Source organism: Thunnus albacares, chromosome 5 (genome assembly GCF_914725855.1).
Source record: "Thunnus albacares chromosome 5, fThuAlb1.1, whole genome shotgun sequence".
In the NCBI taxonomy this organism is placed as follows: domain Eukaryota; kingdom Metazoa; phylum Chordata; class Actinopteri; order Scombriformes; family Scombridae; genus Thunnus; species Thunnus albacares.
In genome coordinates this window covers 19,084,123-19,099,740 of record NC_058110.1, presented here as the reverse complement: position 1 = coordinate 19,099,740, position 15,618 = coordinate 19,084,123, and the positions used below count along the sequence as shown (strand labels likewise).

The window sequence follows — 15,618 nt, the reverse complement described above, 5'->3', positions numbered from 1 at the left end:
TGGGGAAAGAGGCTTTAGGACCCCTTGTTGTGTTATTAATAACTTTTTTAGATAGCTTGTACTCTCCATTATCACCATTCCCAAAAAAGGCCGCCATGTGCACGGCTGCTGGTTTGCGTGGCCAAAGAGATCCCGATAAAGCCACAGATGATGATTCATGCACACACACATTCTCTCACCCTTGTATGGCAACCTGCCACTGACAAAACACAGGCATACAACTCTTATCTACATCCTCCCTCCCCTGAGATAAGTGACTCTGAAGAGTATAGATGCATTTAAAACCACAAGGTTTCCATGTTTTGTAAGTAAGCAATAACAAAAAGAAGTTAGGACAGACATTTGTAGTATTAAAACCTTTTATTCCTTAAGCAGGCAGCATCCTGCCCATAGGGACAGACAAAACAAAAATGAGATTTTGGCAGATTAGATAAAAACATACAATTAAAGCTCCAGAATTTCCACCGCTGTAATTCAATAAACATAGGTATCTATAGATATCATTAACCTTAAGACCTTCACTTGTTTAAAGTGCTTGACAAATTACACAAAAGCAAAATAGCTGAAGACTTTTAAAACAAATATTTCTGCTATTTCTTTTTACTCTTTTCCTCACATATTAAACGTCTTCCTCTTATATTTTAATGTTTGAAATTTGGTATATTTATACTTTAAGAAGCAATGTAAAAGTGTGTAATAGAAGCAGTATCCTCCTTTTCAGTTCTCTAAAGCTACAACTCTTTTTGTAGGCTTTTTTCTCTATTTCTCCTATCTGCTGCTTCTGTGCACTTTGGCAGCAAAGAAAAACAAAACAAAACATAAAAAGCATGAAGAAACAATCAGTCAGTCTTACATCCATTAATCTTCCAGTTTTCTCCTTCTCCTCTCATCATCTTCTGATTTCCTACAAATAAAGACATGGAAGAAATACAAAATTAATAGTTACTGAAGAAATGCACTTTTATTTGATATTATAATACACATTAAAGCTACTGTATGTACGGATCAGTTTAATTTAAAATGTGTTTTACTCATTTCCATGAAAAACGCTAAACAAATACTGTAAGTATGGGACAGTTTTCTTACTGTACCTAGTGGACGTCCTTCACTTGTAGACTTTTCCTGGGCTGGTGTTTGCGACACCGTCCTCCCCTTTGCTCTCAAACAGGCTCCTCTTGCTGGTGATGTCCACATGTCTCAAGTCCTACAGATAGAAAAATGAAAGATTATCACATTTAATTTTACATGGCAATCAATCTTCAATACAGCAGAAAACATGCAGAAAAAAATATATATTAGTAACTAGATTTGTCTAGTAAACTAATGTATTAGAATCATTTCTCTATAAAGAATTATAACAAAAACATATTTTTTTCCCACTAGGATAAAACAGAGATGACTGTGTCCCTGTAGCCACAGATACTTTACTGTTAAAACTAACAGCAACTCAGTTATGTCACAGATTTTTTTTTGAACTTATGAATTAACTTTTGAAGACAGTTTTTTTTAAGTTAATTTAACCAGTAAAACTCTGAACACAAGTCTCTGATCACAACAAGTCAAACATCTCCCACAATTACAGAGCAGAACAAGAATAAGAAGAATGAATGCAGAGTAAATAATCAAAGAATAAAAATGATGTTTCTGATGAATTTAAATTATAAATAATCATAGGGGCTGGAACCACAAGAAAAAACCTATTTAACCCTTAAACACTGTTCATATTCTGATCCTTCACAGTTTCCCCTCATATTTAGTCTCTATACCAAACTGCTGATCCACAAACCAAACATTTTTCATCTATAAATACCTCATCAGTCATTAGTAAGTGGGTGATTAATTAACTCACAATCACACTATATTATGGTTCTGCGTTACCTAAAACAGGTCAAACAATAATTTAAGTGAATGTTGTTGAATGTGAAGAAAACAAGAAATGTGTATCAGCTGCACAAAAATAAAAATTACACACATATTTGTAAATATTTATATTTTCTGGCTCATTCTAGAAAAAGTCATAACATTTCAGGCTAAAAGAACAATGTTTAGGGTGTTTTTACAACTCTCAAATTTAAAAATGGGTCAAATTTGACCTGAACAGTACGTAAGGGTTAAGAAACAAAAATGCACTCAATTAGTGGAAACAGCCTGAACACGTTTAAATAACGACCTTAATGATGAAAGTAAAATGCAAAAGTAATCAAAGGTAAACAACAGGAAGAAAACAATTAAAGTTGTTTTGGACACTGAGGCACATATAGCTGAAAGAGTACTACTGCCCTCTAGTTGCCTGATGCTACACTTGTATAACTTCCTACATGACGCAGGTTAAGTTGACCTGAAACAATGCAAATAGCCTGGTTAATGGGTGATCTGACCGAGGGACTTTGTGAAGAGCCAGGTTGGTTGGTCTTGTTGAGCCAGCGGTTGATCCGGTCCGACATTCCTGACGTGAAGGTTCTGAATTCCTGATAACACCAGAGACGTGAGATCATTAGAGCGCATGCACAATACATCACACAGTACACATTAAAGGAACATCTGATACAGAATAAAAACTGTTGCTGTAAGTCATGAACGTACCTGTCTGGAAACTCCAGGGCTGGTTGGGTTCGCTGCCTGCTGCTCCTTCTCAAAGAGGCCTCTCTTCCTGGACACCTCCTCCATCAGGAAGAGGGTCCTCTGGGTCACATCTGGAGACTTGGTCACTTCAGATTTCTACATGGAATATAGGAAGCAGAGAAAAGGCACTTTGTTGTTGTTTGTTAGCACTCTATCCACAAACCTTACACCATAGACATTTACAGTGCTAATACCTGATGTAGAGTAATAATATGATTGTACAGTATGCTGTATTTTACTGTGACATTAACATGCTGCATTATAAGGCTGAGTTTCTGTGTTTTGTTGCCTGAGAGTCTGACCTGTGCAGCCTGGGCCAGTCTCTGCATCTTCTCCTGAATGGACCGGGATGAAATCCTCTGCCTAGAGCTTCACAAAGCATAATGCAGATATGCAAAGATCCAGTTTTATTCTGGTAAGTCAACTGCTGCACTAAAAAGAGTCAAATTAGTCGGCAATAAAAACTTACTTCCTCTGGAAGGATGATGCTTTGTCTTCATCTTCATTTTGGCTCTGGTTCAAACCAAAAGAGAATTAAAGTTAGTAAAGTAAGTCGACGTCTGTGATCTTTTTACCCAGCTGATATTGAAAGAATACCGCGCTTTCCGAGGTGCAGAGTGAAGAGATACTGTAAATAATCTCACTAAAAAATTTGATGCAAAAAAGCCAAAAAACAAGTGCAGTGATCATTTGGTTATTCATGTGCATTGACATTCTGTTTTGTTAATTTTATTGTATTTTCTTTAAGTATCTGTTTCACATCAAGCATTTTTGCTGATTGATTGAAGTGCAATAAAAACTAAAAAAAAATATTAAAACTAACTTTTACTTTACATCAGGTGAAAGTAAATTGTTATCTTACTGTGCTGGATTCAAACTTCTTGGATGCCACCCTGACACTTGCACTAAAACAGAATAAAACAGTTGAAATTTAACTGAAAGTATACAGACACAGCAAGGCTCAGGGTTAAAACAAGGATTTTTTTTCTTACCTCCTCTGCAGTGGTGAGCTATCTCCCTCTTTCTTCTTCATCATCTGTTGATGACCAAACATAAGTGTGTTAGCAGACCTTGCAGTCGTTTAAATATCGACAGCTCTGGACCTGCGCAGTCGTCCTCTCTCTTCTGATGTTTTGGGGTGTTAACAAAGCAACCAGTCAGCACTGAAAGCTGGTAAATACTCAGCTATTAGCATAAGCCCGAAGCTTTTGGCACAAGCAAACCATCCTGAACTATCTGACGGCTGATGGGAGATTAAATCTTGTTTTAACAGTCAAATAGGCATAAATTAATGTTGGCCTTCACTTTGGAGAATGTGTGTGTGTGTGTGTGTGTGTGTGTGTGTTTACCCTGAAAGATAAGGTCCTGGAGCTCTGTCTGACAAAGGCAGGTTTGGTAGACTGTTCAAAGGCAGAAGAGTCATTCACACTGGTCTGAGGTAAAGAAAAATAATGTAAAAAAAGTTCAGATTTAATTATCCACTGATCATCTTTTCTTCAAGATTGTTTCCTTGGTGCCAAGCAGCTGCAGGTGCGACTCCACCACTGTGCTCTTAACACTAGAGGGTGCTTTTGCTTTATTAAATGGTCGAGCAGTGGCGTCAGCACTTTGCAAGCAGCCAAGCTCCATTTGACAAGCAAAACATGAAGCAGAGATAGTTATGTTATAAATGATGTCATGCGTGTTAAACTACCTCCTGTGTGTGTCCGTTCTCAAAAGGGCTTTGAGCTCCCCTAGGTGAGGGACTCTGACAGGACGAAGGCCACTGTCCTCGAGGTGACATGGGGGTTGTTGGAGAGCAAGGGCTCATGGGAGTTGTGCTCCCACTGGCAGAGGGACTCTTGTCGAGCGAGATGGAGACAGAACTGCAACACCAGAAACATGAGTGAGCTAAAAGGTCAGTGGAAGATGTGACCGAGAAGGCAACCAGTGATCCAAGACCAACTCGCAGTAAAGCTGCAGTCTATTAAAGGACGGGTTCACAATTTTTCAAGTCTGTGCTAAAACAACAGTCAGGTGCCCAAATTGACACATGTTTTTCTTGCTGTAATCATTCCTCCTTTTCATACTGACCATCAAGACATCCCATTCATAATGCACTTTCAACATAAGTGATGGGGGGCAATTCCTTTCATGCAAAGATGTATTTAAAAGTTTATCTGGAGATAATATGAGAATTCAGCTGTCTGAATTAGTCAAATCAAGTCAGTATCTTTCAAAGTTACTGACTTTTTATGTGCCAATTTCCCTCTTTTTGTTACGATCCTTCCACTGCAGCTGAACAGGGAAACACTGTCCATCGAGTCACAAAGAGCCTCTCTTATTTGACTAACTCAGACGGTTGAAGCCTCATATTATCTTCACATAAACTTTTAAATACATTTTTGCTCAGGACTTTGTCCTCCATCACTTACAGTGCATTGTAACGCATTTGGAGAGGATCTTCTAATGGTCAGTATGGACATGAGGAATGATTACAGCGAGCAAAACCTGTTTTTAGACAGACTTGAAAAATTGTGAACCCATCCTTTAAAGTCTGAACAGTACCCTATTCACTGGCCCCTTTTTGAAATATTTTCTATTATGTGGCTCTCTCATCACATTTACCCTTCTTTGTATAATAAAGTGATATGAATTGACAACACTAACAACTGAAAATTTGCCTTCACTACCATGACAAACTGCCAGGAATGGTGACTGACATTTTAATGCTTTGACTGGCAAACTGACAGATCATAACTGTTACAATGTATGAAACACCTCATGAAAGCCAGATCTCTGCACTTTGTATTTTCTTTGGAGAACTTATTTGTAACCAAAAAGAAAGCCAGAAGTACAATTTGTGTTTTCAAACTCACAGACAATCAAATGTCTGCCTCAGAATGTCTTGACAAGATTTTTTTGATGGGACAAAGGTCTGTAGATGCAAGATTAGATTATACACAGTATATATTTATATGTCAGGGGTACTAAAGTAAACTACTTACCCTTTACTAAAGTAAACTAAAGGGTAAGTAAATATGTGTCTTTTGGAGACTGGTTTGTGACCACATGTCTTCATATGGTTGATAATTTCATCAAAAACCAAGGTCACTATTCATTTTTAATTGGTGATCATCATGTTTTTGGTTGTTCTATCACTGCCTTCCGGCACTGTTGGTCTCTGCCACACTTTGATAACTTTTATCTTATCTTAAAAATGGTTTTGATACTTCCTGAAGACTAACCTTCAAAAAGAACAATAGATGAAAAAAGAAAGTGCTTGTTAACCTGACAAACTTGCGAGCTGAGTTGGACGGCGGCTTGGGATCAGGGTCTCTGCCCGATGACTCTCCGTTTTCATGCTAACAAAAACACAAACAGAAGACACAATCAAAATGAGCGCAGAGCACACAAGGTTTTGAACAGTCACCTGAGACACACCTTGCGTTACATAACACTGCAGGGGTATGGCCTAATTTGCAGACACACCGAATAAGAGCCGCCTTGAAGTGTAATAAAAGATAAAGTTCAAATTATGACCTTAAGCACACCTTATCAAAGTTTTATGGATTATTTGCATGGTCACTTGGTTCACTGAAAGAGTTTCAGTCCAGTAATATGACAGGGGATTAATGTACATACTTTCCTCTATCCTCAAAGAGAAGTTGTTTATAACTAGTAATATAACTAGCATAGATGTCATGCATGTCTATGTTCTCCTAAATATTGTTACTAATGTACACTGAGTCTCTCCATCTTTAAAGAGACTGTGTTTGTGTGAGAATGTGGGGCAGAGTTCGATCTCTTAGTTTCTGTTGTAGGGTGTTGAAAATGATTAACATGACTTTCGCTCTATGTGGGGTAACAGCTAACTGTGATTAACCACACTGCAGGTTGGCACTATTGGTAGCACTGTGTTATGTCTCAGTAAAACATTAAAGCTTGGATCTGAGTGAAGGCTTCTCCAGTGTTTGTGTGCCTGTCATCTGTCGGTGAAGGCAGTTCAGTCATTGTCAAAAGTTGGGAAAAAATATTTCTTTCATAGCGGTGAAAGGAAGTAACTGGCTTGATTCTTACTTGTCTGTCTGTGATGTTAGTGCTGGTTTTGCTGCTGCTGCTGCTGCTGCTGCTGCTGGGATTGTAAGAGGCTGTTTTTTGGGGTGGTTGTGGTTTGGTTTTGACCAAGGGGGGTGCACTGCCCTGCCCCTCATCCAAGTCCCCAAGTAGCTCGACCCTTGCACCTCCTGAGAGGCCGCCTCCTTCTTCTCTGTTAGCTTCCGCTCCATCCTCCCCTACCTCCTTCTGTCGTCTCAGCGTCTCCACATGCCGCATCCTCCGCTTCTCATCGCGGACACGCAGCATCTCCACAAAGTCCAGTTGCATCTGCTCCACACTGGAGATAAACAGTATATATATATACACACACATGTGAATGACCGATATATATATGATGGATTGTCTCTAGAGAAGGGTGAAAGGACCTGTCGGCACTATGTCAGATCAAGTTTCTCTAATGAAAGGCCCTATAGTTCCTCTCCCTCTTTGAAGAAAGCTGCTGCTCCAGGTACTCAGCTGCTGGTGTTATTTGACAGCTTTTTATACATTGCATGCACAGTATCAGGTTTTTTTCATGTGTTTGAAAAGTATACAGATGACACAGTCCCGTGGGGCAGAAGTGTAAGAAACGCCCCCCATCCCTCTTTGCTCCTGAAATCCAACCACTAAAAAGGCTTCCCATCAAAGATTATGCACTCTTACATACCAGCATTGCATGCAAGAAACAAAGAGAAAAAGAAAGATGGTGAGAATGAAACAAAAAGACAGAAAAAAAGAGAGAGCAAATAGAAGTTGAAAAACAAGCAGAAAGAAGCAGAGCACACACACCCACAGCAACATACTCATGTTCAGGAAGTCTATAAATCCAGCTTTGGCAAGTACAAATCAAATTCTGTTTTACTGAATAATGAGAATAACCTGCTGAGACCCTGGGACGTCTCACTTGTGGAGTCTGCCCCACAGGTGCTGTCACTGGTGGGTGTGCTTCCAGGTGATGTACTGAAGTCAGCGTCAGGGTCGCCGCTTGAGCTCTTCACCCTCCTCCTCTTCTCCCTCTCCACTTCCTCCTCATCTTCCATTGTCCATTGACGCGCTAGGCTGAGGACAGGGTGATAATGCACACAGGAAACACACATGATATTCAATAAACGTAGATGTAAAACAGAAAATGAAACAAATGCAGAGACACGAGGGCAAAAATGCAGATACACATGGCAGACAAATGCACTATCCAAACAATCCATCAACTGCCAAAACTTGAAGTCTACAGAAATGAATCCTCCTTGTTTTGGTTTTTGGGAAGGAGAGATTACGGTTATAATAGCCGTTACACAGAACCTGCTTTACTTGTTCATCATCTGTTTATGAGTAGAGTCACAGCCTATCTAAGCAACTATAAATCAAGCTTTAAGCACAGAAAATACATCATTTATTGGAGTATTGCTGCATCCAGTTACATTGCAGCAGGAAGCTGATTTTCTTTCTGGATAAACACATTTACAGCAGGGTAAATGGTAAAAATATTCACATTTTAAGCTGCAAAACCTCAACTGTAGTCAGCTAGAAAGATATTCAAACATCACAGCAAAGATAAAGAGCCTGTAACACAGTCAGTGGACATAATACCACAATGTGTGTGGTATGGCTTACTGCTGACTTCTGCTACAAACGTTAATGACATTGTCAAGAAATGCTAGTAAATAGCTAAACTAACTCGTTTTTATGCTAGGATCAAATTAAACTTCAAAAAGCAGCAGCTGCAGATGGTGCTCTCAAACACAGGTGTCATATTGCATTAAGAAAACTCAAATCTTACCTGGACAAAGCCGACCAGTTTTTCCGACTGATGGACATATTGGACGAAAAGTAAAGTTTCCAGGTGAACTTCACTGACAGACAGAAAGTCGACTGACTGACGGGCACTCTGAGGGCGGCAGTCAAATTACAGTCAGTGAGGCACAAAACAGTCCACCTTTACCCCGCTGTAGTTCACTGAGGTGTCACATGACCGCAAAGGTAAGCTACCCACCTGAGAGAGAGAGAGAGAGAGAGAGAGAGAGAGAGAGAGAGAGAGAGAGAGAGAGAGAGAGAGCTTCTCCATATATGGTGGCAGTGTGGCAGTTTTGATAACTGTGACAGTCACTCTTTTAAGGCCATTTTACACCACCTGATTATTATTATTATTATTAGATAAAAAGGAGGAATGCAACAATAACCAAGTAAAACTGATCTAATAGGAACTCCTCAGCAGTTACTCAACAACTAACTACTACTACTACAACTACTAAACAATTACTAATTAATTACTAAGTCAAATTTAAGTAGAAAATAGAAGGATTTGTTAATATAGCACTTCTAAAAAAGTTGCAATGCTTATGAGAGTTAAGAAAGTTAAGAAGAAAAAATATATATCAAAGAGGCACGATAGTAACAGGCATGATATCAACAAAATATAATTAGAACAAAAATATACATAAAACAAAACAGCAAAAAACATCTGTTAAAAGTGTTTTTTAAAGAGAGGTCAATTGAATTGGATGGTCCAATAGTAAAATGAAAACTATAACTATGTTTGTGTGCATGTCCAACTCTGCATTGATGCTTTGTTGCAGTAGACAGCCACACTTTCTTTACAGTGTGAGTCAGGTTGTTTGCTCTGCTCTGTGAGGCCACACCCTTCCCCTAAAGCCCAGTGTCTCGGACTCTGACCCAGGCTCGGGCTCAGTCCAACACACATAGCCTCCACCTCTTTACACCACACCTGCACCTGCCATGTGCACAGCATGAGGCCACAATAACCAGGATGAGCTACTATTATAATTAGAGGTGCAGCATCTGATGCTCATCCAGATCCTTCTTTCTTTAGTATGCGATCATCCTTCACTGACGTTTGGAGGAGGTTGGCTCATTCTAACATGTACCATTAAGATGCTATCTTATAGAGCTAGTTTGCATGTCACTCCCTAGCCAAAGAAGCAATGTGTGCTGTATCATTCCAAGCAGTGAAGAGTTTAATCTGTCTGTGTGTTTGTATGAATGTGTGCAGTATTCAAACTCTGTCTGAGCCTATGAGCTGAAAATTAGCCTTACATTTTCAGGGAAGACCTGTCTTCACAAACAGGGAGTGAATTAGACAAACATTCCCTGAGGCAAAAATGTATTTAGTGATACATGACCACAGCTGGCTCTTTGCATCCACATTGGCTAACAGGAAGACTGTTTTACAGCTGTGGACAGAACACGGCCCTAAACAGCTGGCAGACAAAGACCATCAGCAGAAATGTATAACTTACCATGTAAGCTGTGTTGCAGAAGTGCCTCTGTGTGAGAGCTGCATTTCTTGGAGTCAATTTTTTGTTCAAATGTTCCTCACACATTTCACTAACATAAAAAACATACCAGAGGCTGTTCATTCATGAATGCTGTAAGGTGTTTTTATAGCTGTGACTGAACAAAGTCACCTTTTACCTGTATCTGGAATGGTAAAAATCATATTTCTTTGCTGTATCTCCAGTATATTGTACTACTGCAAAGAGAAGACAGGTGTAACAAGAAAACCCTTAATGTGGTGAAGATTCCCTGTGAAGTGAAGCCATTGTTCATTCAGCACACAATCGCATAGGAAAAAGTGCATCACAATGAAATGTGATTCATTTGGTTAATTTTATTGAAATATCAGTTTTCATGTAAATTTATCAGATGAAGTGCACATCATTATGTTTAATGACATAAACAAAACCACAGGCCATGCTTACAGTTTATCCCCAAACAAGAACATCAAAGTTGCATTTTAATTCAGCCAAGTCAGCCTACTAATAATACTATCCACATTTGTCTTGTAGAGATACAAGCCGCACTTTGACATCTCTGCACAAATATAAACCTAAATCTCTGAGGTTCAGCTATGACAACAACAATACAAATAATAATACATGTCACATAGATATAGACATTTTCAACACCTCATCAATGAACAGCAAATAGATCAGTTCTTAAGGAAAGTGGAGAAAAAGCTTTCAGGAGTGTGGAGAGATCTTCTCATCTCCGTGGCAGGAGCATAACTAAGGATGACAGCGTGAGACAGGAATACAGAAGGTGCAATAATAGACAACAAAACCAATCTAGATGCAGGAGGAGTGCTGGAGCTCACGTGGCATCAGCCCACCTTCTGGGTTCACTGGGCAGGACCCTTAGCAGCATCGAACATCTTCTTTCTGCCCTCCATCCCTGACATGGCCTCCACATTCTTCCTCCAGTCACTGTCCTCTACTGGTCTCTTCTGCAGATAGTTAAAGTAATTAAAAGAGATGGTGTAAAAATAGATGATGTAAAAGAGTGGGCGTATTCTTTGTTTTGTTTTGTTTAAAGAGACGGTTAAGTAGAGCAGGTTCCGAATTTCTTATTGTCATTAGTGTTGTGTCTAAGCCTTTGAGATCCATGTTTCAACTGGGAATCCCCTAGGAGAATTCTGTATAACCATACTAGTATAACTGGTTTGCAGCACCTGTGCATACAGAGACACACACACACACACACAAACACACCAGTACCAGCTAATCTGCACATGTACACACACACACACACACGCACACACGCACCCACACACACAGATCAGTGAGCAGAACCGTCGCAAAGTTACTCTTCTGTGTACAATGGCATCATTGTCTTTTGACGGTACCTCCTCTCACACACACACGGTCGCCGCCCTGCGCTGGCCTATTGCTTGGTATCTCAAGCACACCTTTCACACACACACACACACACACACACACACACACACACATAAACACACTTTTCAGCTGTTCCATGGTACTTTAAACACTGACGTCATGTGCATATCTGAGACTTCACAGTAGCTACCTGCACAGTTGCCCAAAGGAAAGTACGCATCTTGCTCGGGCTGGTTTGATCGTGTTTGTGTGTATGTATGAGTGTGTTTTCTCTTTTTTTCCTTCTCTACACACCTTTTCAGTGTCCTCTTTCTTGACAGACTTGAGGTTGGCGCGGAGGTCCATAGAGACTTTGTGCTTGGAGCCCAGCAGCGAGCGAAGGATGGCGTCAGCAGAGACACGAACACGCCGTAGATTCGGCCTCTTGAATTTCCCCCTGAGGTCCAGTACCTTGATGTTCAGGTCTTTAATCTGGAGCCGGGGCAGAGAATTGAGAGGCATTAGCCATCTGAAAAGTAGAACTTATATGATGTCATATTAATCAATATGATAACATTTCCAATTCTGCCTGTTGCACATGGAAATGAGCTGAAGTGTACCTCACGTGTGTTGAGCATGACCTTGGCCTCAATGTCATATCGCTCCTCATCCACCACATCTATCTTGGCATGGAGCTCTCTGCAGAGATCCTGTACATATACACACATAAACACACACACACAAAAGTAAAGATATGCATATTTTCATTATCATAATTACAAATTCAAGTTAGCTGATTTCTAGAGCAACTTCAAATTTGTGCATCTGGAAAAATGTCAGTTCTCAGAGCATCATCCTTAGGGGCATATTCTATGTGAAAGCCTGAATTCTTCTAATTTGAGATAACTGATTGAAAAAGGAAATAAATATGTGGTGCAATTCTTGAAAAAATGTTTTCAGCCAGCATCGATAACAACATTGCCAGTAGTTGTAAAAAAAAATAGAGCTTTTACTGGTTTTGAATTAGAGAAGTCAGTGGAGGGAAGAACAGGAAAATTATGGGAAGTTGAGGACAAGTTACCTGTAGCTGTGCAAGACCCAAGCTGCTGGTGTTGAGAGGTGGAGCTCTCTCTGACAGATACTTCTGTTTCTCGTCTTCTTTATCCAGGATCTCCTGCTCTAATTCCTCCTTGGCCTTTGCTACCATCAGACTCTGCACAAACATGAACACAGCAACGCAGGAGATGACTTATGCTGCTCTCCTGTGGTCAAACACTTGTATTACATTATGGTTTAAAGTAGAAATTTGGTCCATGATCTCTCTCACCTTGAGCATCAGCTTCCTTGAAGCTGAGATCTTTGGTTTTCTCTGGATGGAAAACATAGTTCAGGATATTGCCAACACAATTATAATGTTAATACTTCACTTTTAGCTTAAAAACTTATTATGTCAGTTGTTTCTTTGGAATTTTGTAGCATCATGAAATCCTTTTGTAAGAGTTAGTGGTCAAATGGTCTTACCTCTTGCCTGTAAAAGAAAAATGAACAAGATTTAAAGGAAGAAAGACCAACATTTAGAGACAATTCCTAAACAATAAAAGTTCAGAAATATTTGTTTTGTGTTAATGTGTGTATGAATGAGTGAATGGTCTATAATAAGAACACAAAGCCTAATTAACTCACACATGTTCAGGCATCCTGTTGATGAGACCTCACTGGAGGAGAGACAGAAGAGATTAGAAACACACTGAACAGTTGTCAGTGTTTGCTCATCGGCTTTTGGAGGGCCAGATCATCTTTCCACACTTCTCTATGAACGCCCTCTCAGAATTTGGAGTCAATGTATATCAGCTGTCAGCAGGCCAATCATACAAAACTCGACACACTTTCGTCTAACCTTCTGCTGGTTCACACTCTATTGAGACTTTATTGTCAAGAGAAGTCTGGGCTCTACTTCTCATGGCCCCACAAACAAATCTCTGTATCTTTTCAGCATTAACACTGCAGGACTTTCCAAAAGCATTCTCCCAATTTTGTGTAAGCATGTTGTGGAAAAATCCTAGTTTTACATGATTGGATTTCTTGTGTGAGAGACTTAAATTGCCCAATTGAGGTTGTATAAGCAATTTTAAATCAAGACTAGTCTTCAAGTCTAGCATCAAGGTTATTAACAATCATTGTCAGAACTCACTGAGGACAGGTGTGTTTGGGAGATATTTTCTATAAAATGTTTAAAAAATAGTGAGAACTGTGACACATTTAACTGTGGTTTAATTCATTTAACTTGTCTTGCCAGCTCATCCTTGTTGTTTTCATTTGTGTCATCACCTTATCTTCACCCTCCTCTCCCTCAGTCACTCTCCTGCCCCCTTGCCCTTTATCACATCAACAAGGGATTTACGGCATTCACCCCTTCTCTGTCTCACCTTTCTCTCTTTATGTCCCTCTCCCATTTTTATTAGTCAGTTCCAGCTGGGAATGATGTCATGTAAGACCTCTCTAGCTCGATGGGGTTACAAACTGCTCCAGCGGATTAGGAAAATTCCAGAGTGAAAGCCATCCCTCATCCATTTCTCCTGTCTCTCATCCCCATCTTTCTGCTCAGGATTATCTTGGGGAGAGGAATTTAGAGTGGCCTGTCTCCCCAAATAGACCAGGGGACATCTGATAGACAGCTGTGGGGGGTGATTGTACTCTGGGGTGCCCGGCCTGGCCCAGGGATTTACCGCCAGTAACTCTTAGATGCTTATGAGCCTCTGTGGTGAAGCCAACTTGGCAATACGGAAAAAAAACAGCCCAAGCTGCTTTGGAAAGTTCACGTCACCCTCAGATTTGAACAGAGCTCCTCTACTATTTCAGTTAATTATTCTGCAGAGTGTTCTGGATGGTGTAGTTATGGTTTAGGCACAACCACAGCCCAAAAGATGACTTCAGGCTACTGACAAAATGATATAAAAACACTTTTTACCCTTCGCCCTCTCTACTAATAGGCCTGATTACCTCACTGACATTATATACCTTACACTGATGTCATCAAAAATATGGAATCAACACTTCTGCTAGATCTGTCTGAAGGCAATAACATGTCCATTGCATGAATAATGAAATCCAGAATTACCTGAAGTTAAAGTAAATTTTCAATAAATAAATGGTTGTACTAGGCAGATTTAAAACAACTCAACCTGTCATCAATGTAGTTTGTTTACTACATATGCACAGAGGCCTAACACAACACCTGAAAAGCTTTACAGACCACACCATGAAGGGAACTTACCAGTGTTAGAAGCTCGGAGCGTGAGATGCAACAGCGTCAGGATGGACAGATCAGAGATGAGACCAACGATTTGGTGTCCCTCTATTTAACCGCACCTCCCTCCCAGTGTCTCACTCTCTCTTTCTCTTTTGTTAGTGGAGGCTATTATTAGTCTCCCCCATCGCTCTTACTCCCTAATCTTACTCTGTCCATTTGTCTTTCGCAGATTCATTATAAACCCAGGGCCAGCAGTTAGAGCCTGGAGATTTGGCTTTGCACGACACAGGAGGATGGAGCCAACTCAGGCAGGAGTCCTTTGTTCATGCTTGTCAAAGATTGTCCTGGTAGGAACTTGACACTAAATAAGAATGGGAGGAAAAAAGCTAATGCTAATGAGTGTTATGGTTACAAGTGCTGGGAGAAAGAGAGAGTGAGAACACCTGTCCCGTGTAATGAAACGAGTCCTCTATGTTGTTATACAATATTTTTAGCTATGCTAATGGCATGGCTCTGTGGATGCCAATGTTGGTCTGTCCACCACATTGAACCAGACTGAAATGAATCCAACTATTGGATGGATATCCATGAAATTTTGTATAGATATACAGTACTGTACAAAAGTTTAAGGCACTAAAAGTAAAGTGAGGATGCTTTTAAAAATAACTGATAAATAAAAACTATTCATGGCATTAACTTCATACAAAGTGCAGTAAACAGAAGAAACCTAAATCAAATCAATATTTCATGTGATAACGCTTTGCCTTTAAAACAGCACCAATTCTCCTCAGTACACTTGTGCACAGTTTTCATGGCACTTGGCAGGTAGGTTGTTCCAAGCATCTTGGAGAACTTTCCACAGTTCTTCTGTGAATTTACGCTGTCTTTACGCTCACTGACTTGATGATGTTGAGAACAGGGCTCTGTGGGGGCCACACCATCTGTTGCAGGACTCCTTGTTCCTCTTGTCACTGATGATAGATCTTTATGACTCCGTCTGTATGTTTGGAGTCATTTTGAAGCTGCAGAATAAATTTGGGACCAATCAGACGCCTTCCT

General features: G+C 40.0%; 2 protein-coding genes across 3 annotated transcripts; both read right to left on the bottom strand.

The window, feature by feature from the left end:
* Positions 1-661: 661 nt before the first annotated feature.
* On the bottom strand, positions 662-8,688 carry lad1 (ladinin). Of its 2 annotated transcripts, XM_044351644.1 has the most exons (14): positions 8,477-8,687; positions 7,579-7,758; positions 6,682-6,997; positions 5,893-5,966; positions 4,316-4,487; positions 3,972-4,055; positions 3,615-3,658; positions 3,485-3,527; positions 3,092-3,135; positions 2,925-2,991; positions 2,584-2,718; positions 2,379-2,468; positions 1,092-1,204; positions 662-904 (listed from the first exon to the last, which is right to left on the bottom strand). In XM_044351644.1, the coding sequence occupies exons 1-13, from the start codon at positions 8,512-8,514 to the stop codon at positions 1,106-1,108; spliced, it is 1,386 nt and encodes a 461-aa protein (XP_044207579.1). In that variant the 5' UTR covers positions 8,515-8,687; the 3' UTR covers positions 662-904; positions 1,092-1,105. The 2 variants fall into 2 exon arrangements, with proteins under 2 accessions (XP_044207579.1, XP_044207580.1); XM_044351645.1 differs by lacking the exon at positions 3,972-4,055 and having other exon boundaries at positions 8,477-8,688.
* A 1,616-nt stretch (positions 8,689-10,304) lies between these two features.
* tnni1a (troponin I type 1a (skeletal, slow)) lies at positions 10,305-14,690 on the bottom strand. Its single transcript, XM_044351679.1, has 8 exons — positions 14,584-14,690; positions 12,993-13,024; positions 12,831-12,837; positions 12,637-12,678; positions 12,391-12,522; positions 11,930-12,019; positions 11,625-11,801; positions 10,305-10,939 (listed from the first exon to the last, which is right to left on the bottom strand). Exons 2-8 carry the CDS (start codon positions 13,004-13,006, stop codon positions 10,835-10,837), a joined length of 567 nt encoding a protein of 188 aa, XP_044207614.1. The 5' UTR covers positions 13,007-13,024; positions 14,584-14,690; the 3' UTR covers positions 10,305-10,834.
* Positions 14,691-15,618: the final 928 nt, after the last annotated feature.

Excerpts from the sequence above, each read along its gene's own strand:
- lad1 (XM_044351644.1), bottom strand. The coding sequence starts at position 8,514 with ATGTCCATCAGTCGGAAAAACTGGTCGGCTTTGTCCAG. Across the intron at positions 3,136-3,484 it reads AGAAGTTTGAATCCAGCACA|AGCCAAAATGAAGATGAAGA; the intron begins GTAAGATAACAA and ends GGTTTGAACCAG. Across the intron at positions 2,719-2,924 it reads GACTGGCCCAGGCTGCACAG|AAATCTGAAGTGACCAAGTC; the intron begins GTCAGACTCTCA and ends TATTCCATGTAG.
- tnni1a (XM_044351679.1), bottom strand. Across the intron at positions 12,020-12,390 it reads TGGGTCTTGCACAGCTACAG|GATCTCTGCAGAGAGCTCCA; the intron begins GTAACTTGTCCT and ends GTATATGTACAG. Across the intron at positions 11,802-11,929 it reads TCATGCTCAACACACGTGAG|ATTAAAGACCTGAACATCAA; the intron begins GTACACTTCAGC and ends CCCCGGCTCCAG.